The following is a 27,344-nucleotide window of genomic DNA, read 5'->3' on the forward strand; positions in this document are numbered from 1 at the left end:
CACACACACACACACACACACACACACACACACACACACACACACACACACACACACACACACACACACACACACACTCACTCTCTCACGCAAACCCTAAAATAAAATCATCTTTAACATATACTTCTAACTATCTCTCTATCTCTCTCTCTCTCTCTCTCTCTCTCTCTCTCTCTCTCTCTCACTTCTCATTCATAGAAGTCCTGCAAGTGGATCACTGGAGTTTTATTACCTTGTAAAGAAAGTAATGAACTGTGAAACTGAGCTCAACTGCGCGTCGTTGACTTTTACGACCGTAGATAACGTTTTGTAAGCTTTCCCAACTCCCCGTCAAACTGCAAGAGGTGCAGTAAAAGTGTGGAGAGACTTGTGAGCAATGCGTTTCCATCAGGGTAAAATGTGGCCGCTCAAAGTTTCTGGCCACGCTTCCTCAAATGGCCATTCACTTGCCGTGTTTCCATTACAAAAAAAGTCCCAGAGGGAATAAGGAGACTCAGTGTTACAGCGGCGCTCTATCAGTTCTTTCTCCATACAGAATAGTTGCAGTTTGATTTAAGGTGGCCCGTATGATCGCACTACCTTCAGTATTAATGGTTATAATTATTATAGTTATTATATACAGTAGTAATCCAGCAATCTTGTGCACACAGTGGCAATGAAAAGTGCATCTACAAAACAACGGTCATTTGTTTTTGTTTTTTTGACAGCGGATCAGTTGTGAATCTGTCAGTTCGTGATGAATGAATCTGACGTCTTTTCTTCTCTCTGTCTCTCGCTGTTGATCCGTCTTTCTGTGTCATTCCTTCAGATGGTTTCTATCGAGGAGATAAGCTGATCAACCTGAAGCTCTTAGCTGATGAAGCACTGCAGAAATGCAGAGACAAGTAAGAAACACACATGCACACGCACACACGCACGTAGTTCTGTATTAGTGCGGACCGTAATTAAATGAAATAATTCCTAAACCATCACAACTACATCCTTTACTCTAGCTCTGTATCTTTAATGTGAAGTACACACAGTACTGCAGAATGAAACTTTATTTTCATTATAATTATTTATTATTGTGGTATTACCTCAGATCAGTGTCCACAGCTCATCGTCCAAATTAAAACTGAATCTAAGGCTGTTTTCACACTTGCAGTTTGTTTGTTTTGGTCCGAATCAGTTCAGTTTTTTCGTCGTCTTTTGTTTTTTTTCACACAGACAAAAAAGAACAAGTGAACCAAAATGCAAATCACTTGATACTTTATCACTTGCTGCTTTTTTATTGATTCATTTTAAAGTTAAATTTTCCTCCAAAAACTCAAATGATTGATTGTATGTTAATTTTATTCTGAGGAACTGTACGTCATTGTGTAACGTAATAAAAGCAAAATGTAAACAAATGTATATATATTAAAATGCAAAACTATTAAACTACCAAATATCATGTTAATATATAAAAAATAAAAGTAAAAATAGAATAAAAATAAAACCAAATAAATCAGTAAAAATCGTTTAGGTTGTTAAAACGTAATGGGTAACAAACATTTATTTGAAAAATACAATAAAAATGTAAGACATCAATACAGCACTGTGTATATAAATTAAATCTGCAATAAATAATCACCTGTGCAAAATATAGCTATGACTTATTCCTCAGTGAATATCTGAATATTCACGTCCAGCTCTAGAAAAAACGCCCTAATAATTCTCGCATTTGCACACTCGCATCCATAATAAAGTTACAGCAATAACATTTGAAGATTCAAATCTTAAACGTGATAAATAAATATTCATTCATCAGCAAAAACATTGTTTAGTCCAGGAATACACATCGTTTCTTTTAAAATCAAACCAGGGGTCAAACATGCATCATTACGGTTTTGTTCCAATCAACAAACATCTCACACTTTTTTGTTAATTTGGAAAACGCTGCACGTCTGAACTCAATGAAATGGATCAACTCTGAAACTCTAACCCTGTCTGTTAGTTTCCCTCCTGCTGAACTAAACTGGTTGCTCCTGTTCGGATAAAGATAAACCGATGGTCCAGGATTCAAACAGAAACCATGTGTTTGGTATGATTATCTTTCAACAACCATGTGTGTGTCTCTGTGCAGAGGTTTCCCGTTGCAGAGGTGTATTATGCTGAAGCACCTTTCCAAAGAAGCAGAAGAGTCTCCTCTGGGCTCCCGGTCTCCTCCCGCCAAACGCTCCTGCCCTGATCTGCAGGTAAACCATCAACCAAGAACAAATCTACGTTATTCTATATCGTTATATCATGCCCTTCCATCATGGTTTGTCCTAATGTATGTTTAATTTAAGTTCACATCGTCCCCGAAACAATATCATTGCTTTGCTGCATCTCATAGCAAAACACAAATTCATGTCTACATTGAGGGAAAAAGTCTGATGATATTCTGTCTTTTCTTCTTGTCAATAAATCCTACGAAACGACAAAAAAACCCAACACCTAATTGATCCCACTAACGGTGCTTTGCCACCACACGGTGCGGCTGGACTCGCTCTTTTTTTTGGTTTTCCATTTGTAAAAGTTGTGGATATTCCCTCAAGTTTAGAGTTAGGGAGATGAGAGAAAAGGATGGTTTAACAGAAAGGGGGAAACTTTATTGCCAAGTATACTATCAAAATGACATACTGTCGACATACTAGGAATCTGACCTGCTGTTTTGTGCAGAGTGGATGCAGAAAAATACACAAAATCTAAAAGGTACACAGAGAAATTAGGTCATATAAATATATAAGAAATACAAATTTTACAATAGAGGAATTTGAAGTTAAAAATGTATAATATAAAATAACAATAATTTTAAAAAAAATTACAACTTTGCTCTCCAACCCAAGATGCAGTAAGTACAAAAGATAAGTAATATATATATATACAATAAATAAATTGAAAACGTACACTATAAAAGGACAAAGTGCAGAGTAATATCATAAATCTAAAAGGCACTGATGAAAGTGAGTACATAAAATATATTTATATATAAAATAATTAAGTTACTGCTGATGAAAACACATTTCCTGATTTAGCTGCTTCACAATAAAAGCTTTTAAATAAACCTTCATCGTGAAGATTTTATAGGAAATTAATAATAATAATAATAATTGTGAACACCACTGCATGGTAAACGTATTGTTGATTTGAGTCTTTTTTAATTGAATGACATTAAGACAAAGACAGAGTAAAACCAGCCTGATTTAAGTAACATTTTATATCTGTTTTGTTACATTAATTATGTTTATAACGTTAGAGAGGGGTATTCATCTTTTGAATCCACCCAACAAGACTTTTTACTGACTTGTTGTGGATCTTCTACATTTTTAAATCAATCTCGGAAAAACTCTGAAAACTTCTCTGTTCCTCAACTCGTGGTGACGTTGGTGACCCTGTTTTTCTTTTTAATTTGGGTTTTTTATATAACCACTCTCTCCTTCATTTACTTCTCCTTCCTCCTCCTCCTCCTCTTCCTCCTTTCCGTCCCTCCCGTCCAGCAGGAGAAACAGACAGGGAGAGTAAAGAAAACACGTCCTGTTCCGCAGGTATTTTCATTCCCTCCTCGCTCCATGTAACCCCCATAACACCTTTTTGTTTTTGCTTTTTTTAAAGGAATATTTCACCCTCAAGTAGAGTTTTCATATCACTGCTGGAGGGTAAGAACAATAAGAAAGTAAGAGGAAAGAAATCCTTTAAAAGTTTGTTTTTAGGGGAATTTATTGTGTTGTCTTTCACAAATTGTTAGCACATTTAAATCTGAGTCTCTATATATTTTATCTGATATTTCAGAAACTTGTAATTGCTGATTTATTGTTTTTACCCAGCAACAGCTGTACATCATTTCTGTGATTTCTGACTGTTCAGATACATTTGGGAACATGAAAAAAGTTTTTTTCTAATTTCGAAGCAAATGGACATAATAATTATCTTGATAATATCTGAAATTGCTATCACACCTGTAGTTTGTGAACTTTTTATTTGGCTTTTGCACTTCCGTCAAGCCACAAACATCGTAAACAAAGGTCACGTGTTGGAAATGCGCGCTCGCTGTTGGACAGAACATCAGAGAGAAACTCGCCGACACTTTCCTCTCTGACACGACAGCGAGTTATTGAGCATTTCGTTCTTCCACAGAGAAGGCGGGTCCTGATGAGAATGAGAGAGAGATTTTATGTGTTCTTGGTTAGCGACGTACGTTAAATGTAATAGGTTAAAAAGGTTAAGGTTGAAAGTGTCGATATATCCGTGTATCTCATGGTCATTCGATTTTCAATTTTAAAATACTTTTTGAGTATTACAAAGCGTTTTATTCGATTTTCGTTTTGTAGTTATGATAACAATCCTAAAATCACTAGAAAACAAAAACGAAAAAACTACTTTTTTTGTTCATATTCTCTGACCGTAAGTTCCCATTTCCACAGTAAAGCAGCTGTGAGGACGCTGCTGTGTCACAGAGGGATTTCTTCTTCTTCTCTGATATTTGAACTTGTGACAACACATGGTTAAGGTCCTGAGGGGTTTCACTGTTGGGAGTTGGGACTGGTTTGGTTCAAAATGAAACGCTAGCTTGTTGTTGCCATAGCTATAGTAAACATTCAGGTAACGTTAGTGACAGGGTACCATTATTATTATTATCCATCCATCTTCAACCGCTTGTCCCTATCGGGTCGTGGGGGGCTGGAGCCGATCCCAGCTGACATTGGGCGTGGACGCCATTCTATCACAGGGCACATAGAGACAAACAGAGACAGACAACCATTCACAGCTACGGGCAATTTAGAGTCATCAATGAACCTAACACCTGCACGTCTTTGGACTGTGGGAGGAAACCAGAGAACCCGGAGAAGAACCCACTCAGACACGGGGAGAACATGCAAACTCCACACAGAAGGGCCCCAGTCGGGATTCAAACCAGAAACCCTCTTGCTGTGAGGCGACAATGCTAACCACTGTGCCGCCCTATTATTATTATTATCATCATTAGTATTATTATTATATTATCATTATTATATGGATAAAATACAGAATGACAACCCATAATACTTTATTGAAACACTAAGAGCTATAATTGACGTTAGATATTAGATATTATATTAGTTTAGCTTTAATCTTCCAAACAACAATAAGCCATGAAATCCAGCATTTCTGAACTAAACCTATTACAAACAGCAACAATCAGACCAGTTAGAACTGTAACTGATGTGTTGTGATAAGTTATTTTGTCAGATTCTGATGGCTGTTAATCCACAGTCCGTCACTGTGTCGCCAGTGGTTGTTCGCTGGTATGGTCCCTATCCAGACACGTCCGGTCTTGAGCAGTTTCCGGTCTTTTCTTAGTGCTTTTAGAATTCATTTACACACCTCTAAGGGCGCGCTCACACTATCCTCCCGGACCGAGACCCGGACTTTAGGGTACTTGTCCCCCCTCCCTCTCCCCCCCTGCGCCCCAGCCCCGTTTGTACTCACACTACCTGGGCCTCGGCCAATACTTCTTGCTGTCCATACGCCTTCAAGCCGTAACACGTCACAGCATTGATCGTGTGTGTGGCTTTGTTTACAAATCTTTCCATAGACCTCGGAGTTTTTGTGCGTCTTGTCGACTGTTTTTGAATATTTTCATCCGACCAAATCTGCAGTAAACACGACGTGAACCTTTCACCACCATTGTTGTTGTTGTTAAATGTCCGCGCATGGTCCGTCCTTCTATTTACATGTCCGAACAGGCGGACATAACGCTACTGCCGTAGGGCTCGTGCTCGTGCTCGTACACGTGCGCACGCTCGTGCTCGTACATGTGCAAACGGCTCCGCTAAAGCCCACCTATTTCAAGCGGGCCGTGGCGGCCCAGCTGGCCCCAGTTGAGCGCGGAGCGGGTGCGCTCACACTACTTAAAGGTACTAGACTTTAGCTGAAAAACCGGTTTTGGCCGCGGCCAAAAGGATAGTGTGAGCACGCTGTAAGATCCTACAAGTGACATTTCATATTTGTGCATGAGCATTTTCATGTCTAATTAGTAAACAAAAGTGACCTTGATGAGAGAAAGCAGTCAGAACGTTTGGGCGGTGCTCAGCCTGAGTGGCTCAGGTGGTGGTTTACATTCAAAATGGAAAATAAGAAAACTTTTACGGTGTATACTGGAGCTGTTAAAGCATGTTATTTTCTTGTGAAGGACTGAAGTGTGGTCCCTGATGTGTTGACAGACTTGTTTGGAGCTCCAGTATTTACGGCGCGGAGATCGGGGCCTCCGAGTAGAGAGGAGCACACAGCTAATTCACCCGTGTCAGCGTCCTTTGGAACGTCTACTGTAAACACAAAGATAAATTGGGCCGTAAAACAATATTTGGTTACAAAAGTAACAAGTTATATTTTAGTTAAACACCATTACATAAATGTAGAAACATTACACAAGCATTCATATTTTAAGGTTAAACAGAAGGTTTGAAAGAATTTAAAAACTGTCTGACTGGTGACATAAATCCATTATACAGTGCTGTTGTAAGGTACTCAAGCAATCCAACATTAATAAATAAACGGAACACAACCATAAAGACACACTACCATAATAGCAAATGTAATGCTTAGGTGACATTTACCCACACAGGTAAAATAACATCAGGACGTGGTGCCTAATTTACATTTCTCCAACTTTGACAAAGTAACTTATCACAACACATCGGTTACAGTTCTTTTGACGGGTCTGACAGTTGCTGTTTGTAGTAGGTTATGTTCAGAAGTGCTGGATTTCATGGCTTATTGTTGTTTGAAAGATTCTAGCTAAGCTAATTTAAGCTAAGGCAACGATGCAGCTTCTGTGGCCTTATATCTAACTTTAATTATAGTTCTTAGTTTATCAATAAAGTATTATGGCTTATCATTCTGTATTTCATCCATATTATAATAATAATGGTATTGGAATTTTCGCGTGTTACCGCGAGAGTTTGGCTACAAACTGAATTTTCCAAATTTGACAAATTCGATGAATTTGACCATTTCGTGAAAATATATCCACTTTAATAATTTACACATTGATTGATTAACTGATAAATAAACAGAATTAACTGTTTGTAGGTTCACTTCCTATATTTGGCTGTGAAGTGAATCAGATGAATTCTCTCAGCACGCAAAACCTACCAGACTGTCCAGGTGAAACGCTGCAGGGTTCTGTTTAAACGGAGCAAACAGATCAGGTGTGAAAGCATCCTAAAACTCAAATGAAGATGTGAAAAATAGACAAATATAGAAATAAGAAGGAAGTAAGTTTACAGAGACAAAATTGCACCATAACAGATGTTCTCAGATGTTTTTCTGGAGAGTCCAAACTCGCTGGAATAAAATGTGAATTCTCTGTCAGTGTGGAATCTGTATTAACACAGTTTTTCTCTCTTTGTGTCTGTTGTGAACTCTCTGTGTTGCAGTTGTACACCTATTTTAGACCTCTCTGATCAAGAGAACAGTAGACAAATGTCGAGTGGACATCCGGTCGATTTACGGCTTGAAAGGAACTAATTTTGTCTTTGGCAAATGAGATCGATGCAAAACACTTTAAATAATTGGAAAAGGTTTTGTGGAGTCATGATTTATTTTATGACCAAATCTTTCCATCTGTATCTTTTCTCTTTGTCTTTAACCTAAATCTCATCTCTCCTGATGTTGACCGTGATTCTCTTTAAACTGTTAGTACAAAGATTTTCAGGCTTTGAAACCACGTTTTATTCATTATTTTTTAAACTTTATAATACGAAAGCCCCGAGAGGCAAAGTGAACACATACAACATATTATCTCCTACAATCAGGGTCCAAATTTAAAACAGCTGTAAAACTAAATATTGGCGCTGCTCTCATAATTATCTGTGAATATCTCTAAATGATCTTTTAATTGCACTCCCTCCGTGCTTTAGTTTTTTGTTTTAGGTTGATTACTCCAACCCTCTACCACCACTTACTTTCAGACTCTCTCTGCGGTAAAAAAAAAAAAAACATCCAATCTGTTTTAAGGAACATGTTTTAACTATAGACTGTATAAAAAATGGCCGTAGCCTCTCCATCCGGGCCCGTTCTCTCAACTTGATCCAATCGTCCTCGCCTACTGGAGCCTCCATCTTGTCAGACTTTGACTCCTCCTCATTTCCTCTTACCAAAAAAGGGCATGTATGTGACGTTGGGGGGAGGGAGATACGTCCATCTGGCTGACATTTACCTCCGAGGAGAACTGACGTTTTTGGCACTTCCTGATTGGATCAACCAGGCAGTCGCTGTGGTGGGGGCTGGGTTTAACGCACATAAAATAGGAGACGCAAACAGCAAAACATGCACCCTAAAATAAAAGCATCTTTAACATATATTGCTCTCTATCTCTCTATCTGTCTCTCTTTCTCTCTCTATCTCTCTCTCTCTGCGTGTTTTAAGAGACGACGAAGCAAATTAAGCTGTTTGGGTTGAAAAGTTTGACTAAACCGTCAACATCACAAATGAACGTGCAAATTATCTCAACTGACAAAGAACATGAACATTAATGAAAAACAGGAAGTTAATTTGTATATTTGTTTTTTTTTAATGTAAAAACTGTAGAGAGATGCTGATACCTGGTTGTCATCCTGGAAACTACTTTTAAAAGTTGATGCACGCCCATTTCCCATGTAGTTTGGCTGTAAGCGTGGCTGTAAGCGTAACTGTAGCAACGGTGGACGGCGTAGGTCAATCAAAGAACTGGGATAGCCATTTACTGACTGGACCCTGCCTGCGCTCATCTGCTCATAATCAGAATGTACATTTTACAATAATTTCCCGTACAAAGGAGATACACTTTTTCACCTTGACTCTCTGGCCTTTTACTTCATGTTTTGGTTTTTGATTTCATCTTATTTGACCTCAGATGTGAGAGACATCTGACACACAGGAAGTCAATTTGAAGAAAACATAACTTTGTTTGTAACTTTCTTGCTTTATTCTTTAGTTTTCCCCTGTTTTGCACTCGTCTCTTAACTGGTTTGTCAAACTAACTTTATTTCACTTTTGTTCTGTGTTTTCGATGCATTTACAATGTTCAGTGACCGTTTTTTATTAATAACTTAGAGAGTGTGTGCGTGTGTGTGTGTGTGACCAGGTCCCGTGGAACCCAGAGGTGGACCTATGTTGGCACTCTGTGGTCCGTGGAGTGTCGAACGAGTGTGAACCGGAGTGGTGCGAGTCTGAAGATCCTCTCTTTATCCTCTACACCAGCGGCTCAACCGGCAAACCAAAGGTACAAATACGCTGACTCATTGAATTTTGAAGAGACTTTATAGTGGTTGTACAGACCTTCCTTCCTTCTTACAGAATCCACATTTCTTCTAAACCTTTGAAACATTGTAATTTTTATATGATGTCACGTTTAAGTCATTACTGCCCCTCCTCCTCTCAGGGAGTTCTCCACACAGTCAGCGGCTACATGCTCTATACCGCCACCACCTTCAAACTGGTGTTTGACCACCAGCCTGATGACGTCTACTGGTGCACGGCGGACATCGGTTGGATCACCGGACACTCCTACATCACATACGGCCCACTGGCTAATGGAGCCACCAGTGTCCTGGTGAGTGTCGGCTGAGGGACGGGGGGTGGTGCAACTTCCTGTTTATACAAATGCTCTGTTGTGAGTGACAGTTTCATCTGCGACTAAAGAAAACTGATCAGTAAAGTAATTTAAATGCTTCCGTCCTATCAATTATATATTTATTTTATTATGTATAGAACATTTAATAAGCACAACAAACTGGAAATCGCTATTTTATTTTTATATCAAGACCAAGACAAAGACTTTGATGATTTTGTCTCTTTGTGGTCATTAAGTGTCTCTTTGTGGTTGTTTAGTGTCTCTTTGTGGTCATTAAGTGTCTCTTTGTGGTCATTAAGTGTGTCTTTGTTGTCATTAGGTGTGTCTCTTTGTGGTTGTTTAGTGTCTCTTTGTTGTCATTAAGTGTGTCTTTGTGGTCGTTAAGTGTCTCTTTGTGGTCATTAAGTGTCTTTGTGGTCATTAAGTGTGTCTTTGTGGTTGTTTTTGTGTCTCTTTGTGGTCATTAAGTGTCTCTTTTTGGTCATTAAGTCTCTTTGTGGTCATTAAGTGTCTCTTTCTGGTTGTTTTCTGTCTCTTTGTGTGGACATTAAGTGTGTCTTGGTGGTCATTAAATGTGTCTTTGTGGTTGTTTTGTGTCTCTTTGTGGTCATTAAGTGTCTCTTTGTGGTCATTAAGTGTGTCTTTGTGGTTGTTTAGTGTCTCTTTGTGGTCGTTTTGTGTCTCTTTGTGGTCATTATGTGTCTCTTTGTGGTCATTATGTGTCTCTTTGTGGTCATTAAGTGTCTCTTTGTGGTCATTAGGTGTGTCTCTCTGTGGTTGTTTATAGTCTGTTTGTGGTCATTAAGTGTGTCTTTGTGGTTGTTTTGTGTCTTTGTGGTCATTAAGTGTATCTTTGTGGTTGTTTTGTGTCTCTTTGTGGTTGTTTTGTGTCTCTGTGTTTGTTAAGTGTCTCTTTGTGGTTGTTTAGTGTCTCTTTATTGTCATTTTGCGTCTCTTTGTGGTCATTAAGTGTGTCTTTGTTGTCATTAGGTGTGTCTCTGTGGTTGTTTTGTGGCTCTTTGTGGTCATTAAGTGTCTCTTTGTGGTCATTAAGTGTGTCTTTGTGATTGTTTTGTGTCTCTTTGTGGTTGTTTTGTGTCTCTTTGTGGTTGTTTTGTGTCTCTTTGGGGTCATTAAGTGTGTCTCTTTGTGGTTGTTTTGTGTCTCTTTGTGGTAATTAAGTGTCTCCTTGTGATCATGAAGTGTGTTTCTTTGTGTTTTTTTCTGTCTCTTTGTGATCATTAAGTGTGTCTTTGGGGTTGTTTTGTGTCTCTGTTGTTGTTTTATGTCTCTTTGTCGTTGTTTAGTGTCTCTTTGTAGTCATTAAGCGTCTCTTTGTGGTCATTAAGTCCCTCTTTGGGGTCATTAAGTCCCTCTTTGGGGTCATTAAGTCTCTCTTTGGGGTCATTAAGTCTCTCTTTGGGGTCATTAAGTCTCTCTTTGGGGTCATTAAGTCTCTCTTTGTGGTCATTAAGTGTCTCTTTGGGGTCATTAAGTGTCTCTTTGGGGTCGTTTTGTGTCTCTTTGTGGTTGTTTTGGGTCTCTTTGTGGTCATTAAGCGTCTCTTTGGGGTCATTAAGCGTCTCTTTGTGGTCGTTTTGTGTCTTTTTGTGGTCATTAAGTGTCTCTTTGTGGTCGTTTTGTGTCTCTTTGTGGTCCTTTAGTGTCCCTTTGTGGTCGGACCAAAAGACTTGTTTACAATGAATGACAGCATTCCAGTAACCTTTGAGGGCAGCTATAGTGAAACTGTATGGAACATCTAAAATCTCTATCGGACCTGGTCCATTAGACGATTGCTCAAAATATTTAGAAGTAGCTGGGAGAAAACAAGCTTGTGGTACAATTAAAATGTCAGTAAATCAATTTAGTGGCTTAAATTGACGGACTGGATGATTTTTTTTTTCAAACATACGGTTCGAAAGCTACAGCCCAAAATGTAAAGTGGGTTGTTATAGCACCACCATCAGGCCAGTATTCACCTAATTTAGCAAATCGGAAAAAAGGTGCATAAATAAAGAGAGAAAAAATGACCCCTTATCACTGAGATAGATAAATATATAGAGAAGAAACACTGGTTCGAAAAGAAACTTTTCCGACACAGAGATCGGCAACCTGACATCCGAGATGGAGCAAAATAAAGATGTGCTTTTTGTCAGTCTTAAGAGTGGAATAAAAGGGGCCCATAAAAACGCTATAGGGAAAAGAATAATGGAGGCAGTCAACCCGAAGCAGCGCTCCACTGTGACCTGTGTGCATATGTGCACACTGTTGAACCTGCGCTCCTGCTCTGTAGCGGGGTTTGCCATTAGGTATTCCGTTAGACCTTTGTCACCTAGAAGAACCATACCAAGATGTTAATCATCTGATACCTTGTTTGATTTAATGCAATTTATCGAGGGTAGCCACTAACCGAGGAGATGACTTTGGCTCTGCAGTGCGCCTTGCTGCAGCCGCGCGCCAACCCATTCATTCATTAATTCATCTTGAACCGCGTGTCCCTGTCGGGGTCGCGGGGGGCTGCAGCCGAGCTGTTTTGAATTATAAAAGAATCGCGTGTGTCCCTGGCCATCTGGCCACCACGTTTAAAAGCGATAGCTTGGCGTCACAAATCACCTGTACATTTATCGAGTGGTAGTTTTTGCGATTGATGAATGCGTAATCATTCATGGATGGTGCCTTCAGACACACATGAGTACGATCAATTGCTCCAACCACAATTAAAAAAATGTTATTTGTTTTAGGAATCCGTTTTGATCTGTTCTTAATATGTGACTGCTTATGCTTAATGACAGCTGAGGTTTGTTCATTATTTTCAGTCAGATTTTGCTATGCTGCACCGCAAATACACAGGCTCAAATGTGCGTACACAATCTCAGACCAGACGTGAGATTGGATCGTAGCTCCCGCTCACGTCCAAATTGATAAATGCCAAAGTTTGCTTGGAAATGGTCGTACGCACGTTTTTCTGCTGTACGTTCGTTTGATAAATGAGAGCCAGTGAGTTGAAAAGACATGAATGAGTCTGAAAAGTGTCGTTTTACTGTTTCTGTTGTTTGTGTTTCAGTTCGAGGGCCTGCCCACGTACCCAGATGTGAGCCGTATGTGGGAGATCGTGGACAAATACCACGTGTCCAAGTTCTACACGGCTCCGACCGCCATCAGACTGCTGATGAAGTACGGTAAAGAGCCAGTGCAGAAGTGAGTCTTCTCCAAACATTACAGGCTGACCAACAGTGATGTTTTTCAGATGTAAGGGTGAGTTTTTTCTGGTTTCTCTGGTAAATGACGTTCTCTCTGCAGGTATAAACGAGAGTCTCTGAAGGTTTTGGGCACGGTGGGAGAGCCCATCAACCCAGAAGCCTGGCAGTGGTACTACACGGTGGTGGGAGAGAAGAGATGTCCCATTGTCGACACCTTCTGGCAGACAGAAACTGTAAGTCTATATCATCGTTTCCTCATGGCAAGACAAATTTATTCATATAGCACCATTCGTACAGGGAGCAATTCATAGTGCTTTACAGAAAAAATAGATAGAATTAAAGAATAATATTGTAAAAAGACAGCAGAATAATCAATGATAAACTGATAAAATAAACGATAAGACAAATACACAAATTGTAAAACAAAATCACTAAAACAATAAAACGTTCTTAAAAACGCAAATAAAAGGGTTAAGATTTAAACGTTTAGAAAGTTAAGATTAGAATGTTGAGATTAGCTGCATGTTGGGTCATGGGAAAGCTGCAGTGACCAACAGTGTTTTTGGGCCTGATTTAAAAGAGCTGACAGTGTACACCTCAGGTGTTCAGGGAGCTTGTTCCACAGGTGTGGAGCATAAAAACTGAACGCTGCTTCAGCCTTTTTAGTTCTGACCCTGGGAGTAAACGTGTCCCTGAAGACCTGAGGAGTCTGGGGGCTTCATATCCGACAAGCAGCTCAGAGATGGATTTTGGACCCAGACCATTCAGTCAGTTACAGAATTTTAAAATATATCCTTTGCAGATAAGATTAGATAAGATAACACTTTATTGTTCGTTCGGACAGAAATTTGTCTTGCATCCTACAATTATACACGAAGACATCAGACAACATCAATAAAAAATATAAACAACTATGAATAATAAATATGATGGGGGGGGGCATAAATAATCTGGGGAAATCTGTCCCTTCTTTGCCTTACTGTGCTAACTCAGCATTGATATGGACAAGGGAACAAATGAATGTTTGTATTTGTTCTTCCTGCATTCAGGAAACCTATAGCGCCTCCTAGAGGTCAGGAGCTGGTATTCCCTGTGCAACACATGGGAAGGGTCCAGAGTGATTTTGTCAGCAAATCTGACTGTGTGCCTGTTGTTGCCTTCAATAAAAGTGCTCTCTACGGAGTGGTCCACCAATTAGAGCAGATTCCCAGGAGCCTAAGAATCCTGGCTCTCAGTTGAGCTGAAAGCCCAAAGTACGGAGCCTGTGTACTGCAGGATGCTTTGAACTGTTGCCATATAGAAAAGAGACAGGATTTTGCTGCTAGCTCCAAATGACCTGAGCCTCCTTAAAAAGTGGATCCTCTGCTGCACCTTGCTGCAGATGTAGTCCACAGACTGGGTCCAGGACAGGGCCCCGGTAATGTACACTCCAAGGTATTTGAAGAATGATTTTTGTTTTATGGTTTGGTTGCGAATGGTAATTGGTGTAGTGTGGCAATCATGCGAGGGGCCAAAAAGCATCTCCTCCATTTTGTGTGTATTGAGAATGAGGGCGTTTTGGTTCACCGCTCAACCATGTCATCCACCATTTCCAGATAGGGGTCAGCCCCCTCCCACCCTTCATCAGTGCTACCAGTGCAGTTTCATAAGAAAACTTGATAATGTGTTGGTTGGGTGCACTGGGAACACAGTCATTGATGTTCAATTCAATTTTATGCCACTTTGACTTATTTATGATTTACATAGACCCACCAATTCCCCCATTGGGGGCAGGAACGTCGGACAGACCCAGCTCTGTGGAGGACGGCCATCTGTCTGCACCGGTGTGCACAGGAGATCCTACATGTCCTTGTGGGGCGCTACAGCTGGTTTTGACCATGGGGCAATGGGTGTTATTGACCCAAAGCAGTTGTTGCCTGTTAGTAAGGAAGAAACGGTACCAGTGAATGAGATGTGGATTCATGTCCATATGAATAATATTTTTATTCTTTTATATGCATGAACAAGTTGTTCTGTGTCTTGTTTGAACAGAAATCCCTTGATTCTTGCTTTTTTTTAAGTATTAATATGCAGATTTGGTAATGGTCTTTATATGGCTGTTAAAATTCATATTGGAGTCCATACCAGCCAGAGACCTTTAGAATAGAATAGAATTACTTTAATGATCCCAGACTGGGAAATTATTTTAACAGCATAGTGGGTCAGCAAATAAACAATTTGTACATAACATAAATAGAATCAAATATATACATAGTGTATCTATACAGTGCACAGTGTGCTATAAACAATAAACATTAATAATATATACAACAAAAGATGCAAAATATACTATAACAATAATAGCAATAATGATATATACAACAAAACAGTAGAGAGAGCAGAGTTCTCTGTCAGGCAGAGGTGAGAGAGTTATTATAAAAAGTGATGGATTGTGGCAGGAAAGATTTCCTGTATCTGTTGCTACGACAGCGAAGCTGAAGCAGCCTTCTGGAGAAGGTGCTCCACTGTCTGACCAGTGTGAGTTGGAGAGGGTGGATAGGATTATCCATGATGGATAACAGTTTTGTCAGTGTCCTCCTCTCCACCACAGCCTCCAGAGTGTCCTGATCCCTTCCTAATCAGTTGGTTGAGTCTGTTGGTGACGCTGGCGCCAATGCTGCTTCCCCAACAAACCACAGCAAAGAAAAGTACACTGGCAACCACAGACTGATAAAAGATCTCCAACATCTTGCTGCACACGTTGAAGGATCTCAGCTTCCTCAGAAAGTAAAGTCTGCTCATCCCCTTCTTGTAAACAGCTTCAGTGTTAGATCTCCAGTCCAGTCTGTGGTTGATGGTAACACCCAGGTACTTGTAATCCTCCACCGCCTCCACATCCTTTCGCAGAATGCACAGAGGTTGGAAAGCCGTCTTCCTCTTCTTCCTGAAATCTATCACCATCTCTCTGGTCTTGCTGATAAATTTACCAAGGTCTCTGGCTTTGTCTGTGGTTTACAGATGAATGGGTCAAGTTGAGCACTGACCTCCAGCTTTGTACTCATGGACACAAGCATTCCCTAGTCTATTTTTCTTTATGCTGCTGCCCCCTGCTAGTTGAATCACACCAGTATGGGATGAAAAAAAAATTTTTTAACTGGATGTTTTGTGTCTTTCAGGGTGGACATGTGTTGACTCCTCTACCTGCAGCTACACCCATGAAACCTGGATCTGCTGTGAGTAAATGATGTAACAATTAAACACACTCAATATTTATTATTTAGTGCATTTTAAAAAAAAAAAATCTACAGAGCTTCAACAAGAGCTTTAAATCTCTGCCTGAACCCCAAACCAGACACAGTGTAATTCTCTAAATTCCCTTGGGCTTGAATAAGGTCGGTTTATGCAAATTATTTTAGTTTAGTTTAGTTTTTTATTTATTAATTTAGTTAAATGCAGATCTAATAGTCTGTGAAATATCAGTATGGGCTGTAATATATTTATATTCACAACTCATACTGTACATAGACGCGTTCCAATAGACTAAAATCCCCAGTATAAAGGGTCTCCCTCATCGAAACGCCCCAAATTTGACTGTGAGGCGCTTCTAAAGGCCGTTTGACCGGGCTTTTTTTGGCCCTGTCGAAGAGCATTTTTTCTCCCCTAAAAAAAAAACTGGTTGCTGATTGAATATAACTCTAAGCGAGATGTGACATAGGTAGCACTCGACGCCACAACAACACGCGCTGTAAGATGGTGAAGTAGAGAGAAAAGATGGAGCAGCAGAAGAAAACCATCTGGACGTCTCCTTCCTTGAAGTTTACATTTGGTGCGTCTCACTTGTTAAATGTGCCACATATGTGACATCACATATGTGACAAACCAGCCGTTTCACTTGAGCTGCTCACTTTGTCAGCGCACGCGTCAGGGGAGGAGAGGTCAGGAGGGGGAAGAGGGTGGGACTTTGGAGGGAGGAGGAGCTGATCATGGTCACATTTTTACTAAGTGCTGTGAGACATGCCAGAAAGGGAAGAACTGCTTCAAGTGTCATATGAGATGAGATGAAACTTTTTTTTATCCTGAGGAAAAACTGCCATGCAGTAGTAACAAAGAACAAAGTTGGTAGAGTACAAAAGAATAAGAGAATCGAAACAGTTGAGATAACAGTAAGGTCTGATCTAAATACATACAGTGCCAAAGACAGGTTACTAGTTTAGGAAACTCATTCAGAGGGATAACGTCACCTCCGGAATCTGATGATTCCCCCTGGGGTCCTTTTATGTAATGAAGACATGCCGTGGGCACCGGGGCGTGTCCTGAAACTTTCCCAGCTGCCACATTTTCCCTAAACGGAAACGCGACTCATGAGGCAATTTTTTTTTTTGTTGTAAATGAGTAAACATTACAACGATACAAAAGAACAGTAACATCTAACAGACTAAGTGCTCATTATTTACCTCATAGTTGTGGCATTTATGCAGCTATGGGAGTTATTTTTCTTGCCATCATGAAGCTAAAGTCCAATAGTGCGTTAATGATAATCCCCATTCTGTGTTAGCATTAACACCTGTATTTTCATTTTATGTCTCTTTGTAGTTGTTTTGTGTCTCTCTGTGGTTGTTTTGTGTCCCTTTGTGGTGGTTTTGTGTCTCTTTGTAGTTGTTTTGTGTCTCTTTGTGGTCATTAAGTGTCTCTTTGTAGTTGTTTTTTCTCTTTGTGGTCATTAAGTGTCTCTTTTTAGTTGTTTTTTCTCTTTGTGGTCGTTTTGTGTCTCTCTGTGGTTGTTTTGTGTCCCTTTGTGGTTGTTTTGTGTCTCTTTGTGGTCATTAAGTGTCTCTTTGTATTTGTTTTTTCTCTCTGTGGTCATTAAGTGTCTCTTTTTAGTTGTTTTTTCTCTTTGTTGTTGTTTTGTGTCTCTCTGTGGTCATTAAGTGTCTCTTTGTAGTTGTTTTGTGTCTCTTTGTGGTCATTAAGTGTCTCTTTGTAGTTGTTTTTTCTCTCTGTGGTCATTAAGTGTCACTTTGTAGTTGTTTTTTTTCTCTCTGTGGTCATTAAGTGTCTTTTTGTAGTTTTTTTTCTCTTTGTGGTCATAAAGTGTCTCTTTGAAGTTTTGTGTCTCCCTGTGGTCATTTAGTGTCTCTTTGTAGTTGTTTTGTGTCTCTCTGTGGTCTGTGGTCAGTCTCTTTGTGGCCAAACGAAAATATTTGTTTCAACGGATCACAGCATTTCAGTAGACTTTGTATTTTTATCTTCATAAAAGGTCAGTTTTTGGACTCTGCAGCTTGTAAAGTTGTTCCCTGTGGGCTGGGCTTTCTGCCTCTGTGGCTCCAGTGACATCAGCAAGCCGTGATTTAAGGCCCCAACCACAAAATCCTAAAACTGTTCAATGCTCCAACTCCATATTTCAGTATTGCATGAATTAAAGTCTGTTCACATCTTTTTCTGACATGAAGAATGCGTTTGAAACTAATTAGCGTTACCCGCTCTTTTCCTGTCCTGCAGACGTTCCCGTTCTTCGGGGTGGTACCTGCCATCTTGAACGAGTCAGGAGAGGAGCTGGAGGGTCCGAGTGAAGGTTACCTGGTGAGGATCATCATCACCACGTCTTCAAACGACCTCTTGATTTATGTTTTTCAGACTCGTCACGTGTGTTGTTCTTCCTTCCCACAGGTGTTCAAACAGCCTTGGCCAGGTGTGATGAGGACAGTGTACGGAAACCAGCAGAGGTTTGAAACCACCTACTTCAAGAAGTTTCCTGGATACTACGTCACAGGAGATGGTGAGAGACACCTTTTTTTCTTCCTTTATTATTAAAAAAATGTTTTTCCAACATCTTTTTAGATGTGAATTAATAGATTTAATCTCTATTATTTTTTATCATTTACTTTCTAGTTATCCAATTTTTGGCTGTGGCTGACACCACAGGTGAATAGGGGCTAAAATTAATAATAGCCATCACCGTTGGACAATTATTTTTTATATTTCATTTCCAGAACATAGGTGTGAATATTTTGTTGACATATTAGAGTCAAAGGTTTTTACAGATATCTCTTTTATCACTCCATAAATCAGAAAATACAGCCTTTAAAAAATCTGCATGTTTTTAATGAATAAATGTTGCATAAATGTGGCTGTGAATGTAGAAACCTTCAGAATATATCGCTAATAAAAGTGTAAAGTTTGGTGTGTGTAAGTGCTGCTGAAGTGCAGATTTAAAAACATTTCAACACATTCACGCATTTGGAGACACTTGAGGTGAATAGAGTCAAAAATATGAACTAACAGATATCACCATGAAACTTCCCCACTTCATTACTTAATATGCAAATGAGGCATTATCTGACGTTAACTTCTGGTGAATTAAGGAGAAATCTACGGACACAAACAGACAAAGTGAAGTAACACAAATATTTTCTTCATAGTCTGAAAGAAGACAATATACAGAAGATAAATAGAACAAAATCTCTAAATGGATTAAATGATGATTTTCCTGGTGTCACATCACGTCTCAGGTTTAATAATAAACCACTTGCTCAGTTGTGTTGGAAACTTTATGTTCAAAACACGTATTTAAACGTTTTTTACTGTACAGGCTGCCGTAGAGACAAGGACGGCTACTATTGGATAACGGGGAGGATAGACGACATGCTGAACGTCTCCGGTAAGACTGATTTAAATTGACCGAAATTCAATCAAAGCACAGACCGGATACGATGAGCGGCGTGACGGCTCCCTAAAAGTAAAGCCAAATCATCTGGATCCCTGGTGGCTGCTGCGGTACATCTCATAAATCCCGCTGCTCAAGAAAACCTATTCTCTCATTTCATCTACTTTGTGTTCAGACTCACATCTCCCAGGCACCGTTAACCCAACACAGGCAAACACACAGAGAACACAGACATTCTATTTTTAATACAGATCAGTAATAATAGTAATTTAATACAGAAGCATTTTTCCCCTTCTGGCATGTTTACACTTTTCTTTAGTCATGTTAAAATGCTCCTAATAGGAGTATGACACGCTTAAATATAAAATAAATCCACCAGGTGTTGAAACTCATCAATATTCAACTGTCGTATATTTTTGATAAAAGTCTGACCAGTCATTTTATTCGGCCCTAATAAAATGATTGGCCGAGCTTCCTGCCTGTCATCGTTACAGCGTCCCTACCTGTCGCCTGCCACCGCTTGCGTGGCGCCTCTCTGCAGAGCGACAGAGCTGTATGTGAGAGAGAGCGACAGAGCGGTCTGAGAGAGCGCGACAGAGCGGTCTGTGAGAGAGAGCGACAGAGCTGTCTGTGAGAGAGAGCGACAGAGCGGTTTGTGAGAGAGAGCGACAGAGTGACGGAGCGGTCTGTGAGAGAGAGCGAGGAACGGCGAAGAACTGATGGTTGAAGAGGCGAGACACCAGTCACCATTGACACTGCTTTCCAGAGATGGAGGAGGCTGATACAGCTTCATCTGGAGCTAAAAAGAGATGAGATGGTGGAGGAGTTTCTGCTGGACAGGAACCTTTGCTTTGACTGATCCTAGAACGCAGCATTACAGTGATAACGCAGCATCCAGATGCTATCACTTACCACTTACTATACTTCTGTAATACTATGGTATTTGTGCAAGGTAGATTAGCATTAGCATCAGCGCTAACGGCAGCGCTAGTGTAAACAAACCAGCCGTTTCACTTGAGCTGCTCACTTTCTCAGCGCACGCGTCAGGGGAGGAGAGGTCAGGAGGGGGAAGAAGGTGGGACTTTGGAGGGAGGAGGAGCTGATCATGGTCACATTTTTACTAAGTGCTGTGAGACATGCCAGAAAGGGAAGAACTGCTTCAAGTGTCATATGAGATGAGATGAAACTTTTTTTTATCCTGAGGAAAAACTGCCATGCAGTAGTAACAAAGAACAAAGTTGGTAGAGTACAAAAGAATAAGAGAATCGAAACAGTTGAGATAACAGTAAGGTCTGATCTAAATACATACAGTGCCAAAGACAGGTTACTAGTTTAGTATAAATATGTATGTGTTTGTACTTTGTCAGATCTGAGCAGGTAGTGTTATATTACAAATATGTTATTTTATTAAAAATGTCTTCATAAATGCTCCTCATAAGTTGTTCCTCCATGATGCATTTGAAATCATAGTATCCAATGTAGAGAATAATAGTTTGAAAAGATCTGTAAACCACCCTCGCTCTTCCCTCCAGGTCACCTGCTGAGCACAGCCGAGGTGGAGTCGGCTCTGGTGGAGCATGAGGCCGTCGCCGAGGCCGCCGTGGTGGGCCGACCTCATCCTGTCAAAGGAGAGAGCCTCTACTGCTTCGTCACTCTGACTGACGGAGCGACGTACAACCGCACGCTGGAGGCAGAGCTCAGGAAACAAGGTTGGTGAAGAAGGCTCAGTTAGGGAAACGTGCTCTGAATGAAACTGAAGAAACTATGAACCTGAAAATTAGCAGAAAAGTAGTTTAATCTGGTTTTCCCGGTCGGACTGTGACGTGATCTGTGTTTGGTGTTCACAGTGCGGGAGAAGATCGGTGCCATCGCTACACCAGACTACATCCAGAACGCTCCAGGACTCCCCAAGACCCGATCTGGTAAAGTTACCAAAGTTACAGAAAATGTGTGGTTAGAGCCGTCGCCCCATGTAAAGAGGCTGAAGGTCGTCGAGGCAGCGGCTGCGGGTTCGACTCAGACCTGCGGCCCTTTGCTGCATGTCTCCCCCTCTCTCTCTCACCCCATTTCCTGTCTGTCCTATCTAATAAAAGAATTGAAAAACTGCCAAAAAATCATCTTCAAAAAAGAAAAAAGACTGAAGAATCAGTCAAATGTGACTGCAGAGGACTGGTTCTTCCAAATTATCGAATAACCGTTTATCAGACTTTTCCGGCTCCAAACTAATGTTATTTTATTACACGACTTTGTTTAATACTCAGTTCTGATTGGTCGATCATTGCATTTCCGAATAGCAGAATGTTGCTACGGACGCAGTTCTGATCTGGAGGAGGAACGTCCATCAATCTGCAGAAAGTAGTCGGTAAATGAAACACAGAAAAACGTTCCGTTAAAGTCAATATTTTGTGTCAAACTGTTTGATTTGTTTATTTTAGTAAGTAGCTTCGTAAAAAGCGGGATAATGTGGAGCAAGCGGGTCATTATTGAGCATCGCCCTGTCTGGGCCCAGAGCACGTGAGCGGAGTGACCTTCTGCTCTTGTATTTATCGGAGGAACGGCACCTGCTGTGGGGGAGGGCGAAGCGCCTTCTGTCTGCGTGTACTGCAGGCATGCGCCAACTCGTGGTGCGATAATTCAATATGACCGTTTTTCTGTTTGTCTTTCAATGGAATCGTACCATGATGAAATCATATATTGAGATATCCTGATACAGTTACGTTGTTTTAAGGCTAATTTCTGCTCCCATTTTGTTTGTAAGTAGAAACGTACGTTATCAACTTTCTAATTATCACTGTCCTCATGCTTTCATGCTCCTTTACATTGGAATGGATGTTGATCAAAACATCCTCTAGAGGGCGTCGCTCAGATTCAAAAGTTAATCTAATAAAGTTTGACACCAACAAACATTGAGACGAAGGAAGAGAGAACCATCCTGCGTCTGTTGAGGAGGAGGCAAAAAGGCAGGCAGCGCTGTAGACGGCGGTGGTCTGTGAGACACTAAAGACGTCCCAGAGTGTGGACGGAGAATTCCACACATTGGTTTGACAGAGAAACTGACGACGGCACTTTCAGTATTCCAGGATGACTCACTACGGACAGAAGGCTCCGTCCCTATCCGTATCTAACGTAGAGCAGAAATGAGCCTTAAGTTGATAATAACAAACAGAAAATCTTGTGAAATATTTCAAGTTTATATTTTGCACTAAAGTTCTTAATAAAATGAATAAATACTTAATATTTGTTACGTATTACACAGGAGAATTCAAAACCATCTTTGTTTTTGTTTTTTTCATAAATACTATATCCTGAATAACCAGAAAACATGCTTTATCCTTACATATATCATTATTAGTGGTGGGACACGATTAAAAAATATAAAATCTAATTAAATAGAGGCTTTGTAATTAATTAATTGTGATTAATCGCATATCAGTATTTGACTTATGAAGCAACATTTTTCAATTGAAATGGATTATGGTTTATGACTTAATCAATGAATAGACACAAAAATGAGTTTAAACAACAAAATGTGTCAGTATTATAATGTGAAATGATTTTTATCAGGAAATAAGATTTTGGTCACATCGTCCAACACTAGTGTGAGCTGCAGACACAGACAATGCTGCAACTATTAAAAAACATAAATAATCTGGGCTGCTCTTTTACATATAGGGATGGGTACCACAACCCTGTTCTACATTTGCTCGGGGACAAGATTTTGAATGACCATAATATCAATATATAGGCTGTGACATTATTGGTTCTGCTTCACTGTATTGGACAATTTAAATAAAATACACAGGAGTAATAACAGTTACTGAGCTGACTGTTTAGCTATGCTTTTATGAATTCTGTCCCAAATTATGAAAACATGCAACCAGACGTTTAGAAACGCTCGGCCTCCAGTGTAACCACTTTGCATCCAGTAATTGAGCTTCTAATTTAATTTGTAAAATTGTTCTCTTTCAAAATATTTTTCTCTAAAAAAGGACATAACACATAATAACATTCAAAGCACTGGATCGATAAGCAGTATGGTTAAAATCTTAACGATAACCATCCCTACTTACATATCAGCCTTTAAAAATCAGTCGGCTGCTCAGTACGAGTAACAAACATCAACCACCTCTGCCCCTCCGCTCTCCGCAGGTAAGATCATGCGACGCGTGCTCCGCAAAATCGCCTGTGACGAACGAGACCTGGGCGACATCTCCACGCTGGCCGACTCCTCGGTGGTCGAGCAGCTCTTCCAGAATAGATGCTGCCCTGGCGTGTGACCGCCTCCGAGGATCCTCGCAGGGAGGCTCCAACTGCAGCCGCACGCCAGTGGCCATAAACCCGACCAGGGGAGAAGAAGAAGAGGAAAGGGAGGAGGAGGAGGGGGAGAAAACCTATTAACTCAATCTTGTCCAAGAACCAACCTTTAGCTCCTGATGAGTCTGAGGGGCATATTTAAAACGACGCCACAGTCCTTTAACACAGGTAGAGACACGACACCTGCCTGGTTACTGTTGGATGTTTCCCAAGTCTGTATAGAATTAGTAATAACTTTAAGAGCAGCAAAAGAAGAGTAGACATTAATAAATGCATCAGTCTTTTGGCTTTAATGTTTCCCAGAAGTTTGTTTTTTTTAAAGGCGGTGGTGTGAAAGAGAGCGAGGAGCCAGAGGTTGTTCCTTGAAAGACAAAGACGCAGAACAGGGTAACACTTCCTTTGGTTTTATCCAATAACACACAGCAATACCAGCTCCATACCTGCTCAGTGAAAGTCAACTCTTTTCCAGTCCTGTGTCTCCACAGTGAGCCGGAGCAGTAGTTGTCCACACTGGAATAAGGCTGATGGGAAGTGTTGTTTCCTCCCCTCACTCGCTGCCATAGTACTGTTATGTACACTGATGATTAGCTAAACGCTCGATATTTCTACTAGTTTTAATCTCTATTGCAATTTTCTAAAAAAAATAAAAATAGATTTGTGTCTTTTTTTTGTTTGTTTTATTCATGATTTTGACATAAGATGTGTCTGTTAGTGTGTCTGCACGCTTTCATGTCCTCTTGTTGTTTGGAGATTTACTGAACTAGAGCTGCAACAAACGATTGTTCTCAGTGTCGATTTATCTCTCGCTCATTTCCTCTGTTAATGGATCAAGTTTTTGTCCAGAAAACGGTGAAAAATGCGCCCCAAAGCCCCAAGATGACGTCCTTTTAAATGTCTCGTTTTGTCCACAACTCAAACCTATTCAGTTCACTGTCACAGAGGAGGAAAGAAACCAGAGAATATTCACATTTAAGAAGCTAATCAGAGAATTCAGACTTTTTTTCCCCCTGTCAAAGTTTGGTTAAATAGTTGACCACTAAATATCGATTATTCAGTTAATCGTTCGCCCAAACTCATGTTGAGGATAGTAACCCCACAATATTCCAATTGAGTCTAGTGTAGTGTGTCAGGAAATCTGACGTAACAAAAATAAGCTACTAAACAATTTCTTTTTTTAAAGGATTTGACAGAACTTATAAAGTGGATCAAGTCAGGATCATGGTACAGTACAGTTAATAAAGTCTAAGTCCGGTGAAAATGGACCTATGGTCTTTTTCAGCATGAAAACACATCAACTAAGCCATGGAGACAGTTTTTTTGGTTGATCAACAGTATATACAGAATGCCCAGAGAGACGCTAACAGCCCCAAAGAGCTAACAGTGATTAGCTCGGGCCGTGTGCTGAACACATTCAAACGTCTTTTTTAACCACTAATACTGCTGAAAATAACAGCAAACCTCTGCAGTAGCATGAGAAGAGTCCCTACACATAGAACAAAGCACCAACAACATAGTTAGAGAACCCAGAGTTTATTAAAGAGTGTTTTATGGACTTACCTACTGGCCCCTGTACCAGCTCCTCTCATAGTAAAGTCCATTCAAGTGGATTATTATTTTATAACTTACATATGCAGCTCCTTTCATTTCTGTGTCAGCACGACACACGATGGACATCGTCACAAACAGCACAGTAATAATGCATTTCCATGAAATTATAAACGCCAAAACTTTCCTCCTTGAACTCCTGTGCATTCGGTAATCCACTTGTAAGGACTACTACTACATGGACCTACTGGTAAGAGAGAGTCTTTTTTATAAACTCTGGGTTCACTCACTAAGTTGTTGGTGCTTTGTTTTCTGTGTAGGGACTCTTCTCATGCTGCTGCAGAGGTTTGCTGTGATTTTCAGCAGTATTAGTGGTTAAAAAAGACGTTTGAATGCCTTCACCATACTGCCCCAAGCTAATCAGTGTTAGCCCTTTGGGGCTGTTAGCGTCTCTCTCGTATTTTCTATACACTGTTGATCAATGGAAAAAACTGTCACCATGGCTTATTTGATGGATTTTCATGCTGAAAAAGAATATGGGGTCCATTTTCACAGGACTTCCACTTTAAAAAATAAACCATGTTGAAGTCTGTTAAATCAAAGCTCAGGCTGGGACACCTGATTTGGACATTATCCCTCCAGTCAAAAGAGTGTAACAGCTAACTGTAACACAATGTGTAATCATGCCATCTGTTTGGAATGTTATCCCTCCATTGAACAGCTTCAGAAGGCACTTCTCAAATATTCACACGGTGACGATCCCTTTAGTGTGGTCAGGACCTGTCTGCATCACGTTTTTCTGCTCTGAGAGTCAAGAAATGAACGTGACTTGGTTAGGTTTAGGAAAGGATACGTTTCTTGGAGTTAGTAAAGAACGTTACGTAAGAAAGTTGAACTCTTCTTCATCATATTAAATATCGTCTTTGGGCTCAAATGGGTTAAAGAATAAAGCTGGTGGCCCAACAACATGTTAATCTTTCTCTCAATACTTTGACTTTTCAGCTTCAACCTTCAGTGTTGATTTGGATCTTTTTATGAGATTAATTAACAATAATATAAATATATAATATTACCAGACTTCCTCCATCCTCTAGTGGGTTTTTTTGTAGATATGAAAAAGAAAATGTTTGTCAGTTTGTGAATTGAAAAAATCTTTAACGTCAGTGTTCCTGTCCAGGATGAATAAAGTTATTATTCACAACATAACATTGAGCTAACCATGTGACCTCTGGGCTCGTTTGGGAACTTTAAAGGCTTCTCCTCAGTTTCCGATGTATGCGACGTCTGTCAGTGTGAGAACGATTTCATTTGAGCATGATGAACCAGAAGCTTTCTCATTTATCTTTCTGAATTTGTTTCTGTTTGTGTCTCAGTGTGCCAACCTAAGTAACAGTGGAGCAGGGTGTATAAAGCTAATAATTGTATCTAATGTGAGAAAAAAGTGCAGCTGATTATTTGATTTAGAAGCTTTTTATTTTTGTTCATGTAATAACTCGGGTGAAGGAAAGTGAATTTTGCTGTTTGTATTGTTTTTTTCCATCTGTGTTCATCCTCAGTTGTGTGTTTTTATTTCTCTGTATCGACGTGTATGCAATGAAAGTAAACAAACATGACTACTGCCTCTCCTCCTCCGTCACTGGCTGCTGCTTTAAAAAAGTGTTTGGTGTGTTTTCGCAGAAATGTTGTTTATCCCTGAAGATTCACAGCGATCCAAATGACATCTCCAAACCTCATGTTGTTATTTGACAGCAGGTGTTTTAACATTTTTACTGTCAATATTGTGATAAATATTGGAAAGTTGTTGTGTGTAGTACGATACATAATAACCTTCTGTTTATCCACCATTTAGTGTTCTATAATATGAAGAGAGGGTTCAGCTCAGTCTGACTCCCTTAGGTTACCTGGCCCCACTGAGCCTGAAACAGGTGATCCTGGATCATGGATGGATTACTGAATGGGGCTCAGTGGTCCAAGGGGTCCAGACTTACAAAATAAAGAATGATCACAAAAAGATGCTAAATGACCAGAAACATACACAAAATGACGG

At 40.1% G+C, this 27,344-nt stretch overlaps 1 protein-coding gene across 2 annotated transcripts in view; it reads left to right on the forward strand.

The window, feature by feature from the left end:
- LOC310951139 (acetyl-coenzyme A synthetase, cytoplasmic-like) overlaps positions 1-26,905 on the forward strand; it is a 46,020-nt gene extending 19,115 nt beyond the window's left edge. Inside the window, exons 6-19 of one of the 2 annotated variants that reach the window (XM_083919254.1) lie at positions 809-884; positions 2,105-2,216; positions 3,501-3,548; positions 9,107-9,244; positions 9,404-9,574; positions 12,660-12,793; positions 12,896-13,028; positions 15,951-16,007; positions 18,274-18,354; positions 18,442-18,550; positions 19,364-19,432; positions 20,971-21,147; positions 21,286-21,360; positions 23,588-26,905. In XM_083919254.1, the coding sequence (XP_083775380.1) occupies positions 809-884; positions 2,105-2,216; positions 3,501-3,548; positions 9,107-9,244; positions 9,404-9,574; positions 12,660-12,793; positions 12,896-13,028; positions 15,951-16,007; positions 18,274-18,354; positions 18,442-18,550; positions 19,364-19,432; positions 20,971-21,147; positions 21,286-21,360; positions 23,588-23,715 (1,508 nt within the window). In that variant the 3' untranslated portion in view covers positions 23,716-26,905. The remainder of the gene's footprint in view (positions 1-808; positions 885-2,104; positions 2,217-3,500; positions 3,549-9,106; positions 9,245-9,403; positions 9,575-12,659; positions 12,794-12,895; positions 13,029-15,950; positions 16,008-18,273; positions 18,355-18,441; positions 18,551-19,363; positions 19,433-20,970; positions 21,148-21,285; positions 21,361-23,587) is intronic. The other variant, XM_083919255.1, reaches the window with a different exon arrangement.
- Positions 26,906-27,344: the final 439 nt, after the last annotated feature.

The sequence above is a fragment of the Echiichthys vipera genome (genome assembly GCF_963691815.1).
Source record: "Echiichthys vipera genome assembly, chromosome: 9".
Classification (NCBI taxonomy): domain Eukaryota; kingdom Metazoa; phylum Chordata; class Actinopteri; order Perciformes; family Trachinidae; genus Echiichthys; species Echiichthys vipera.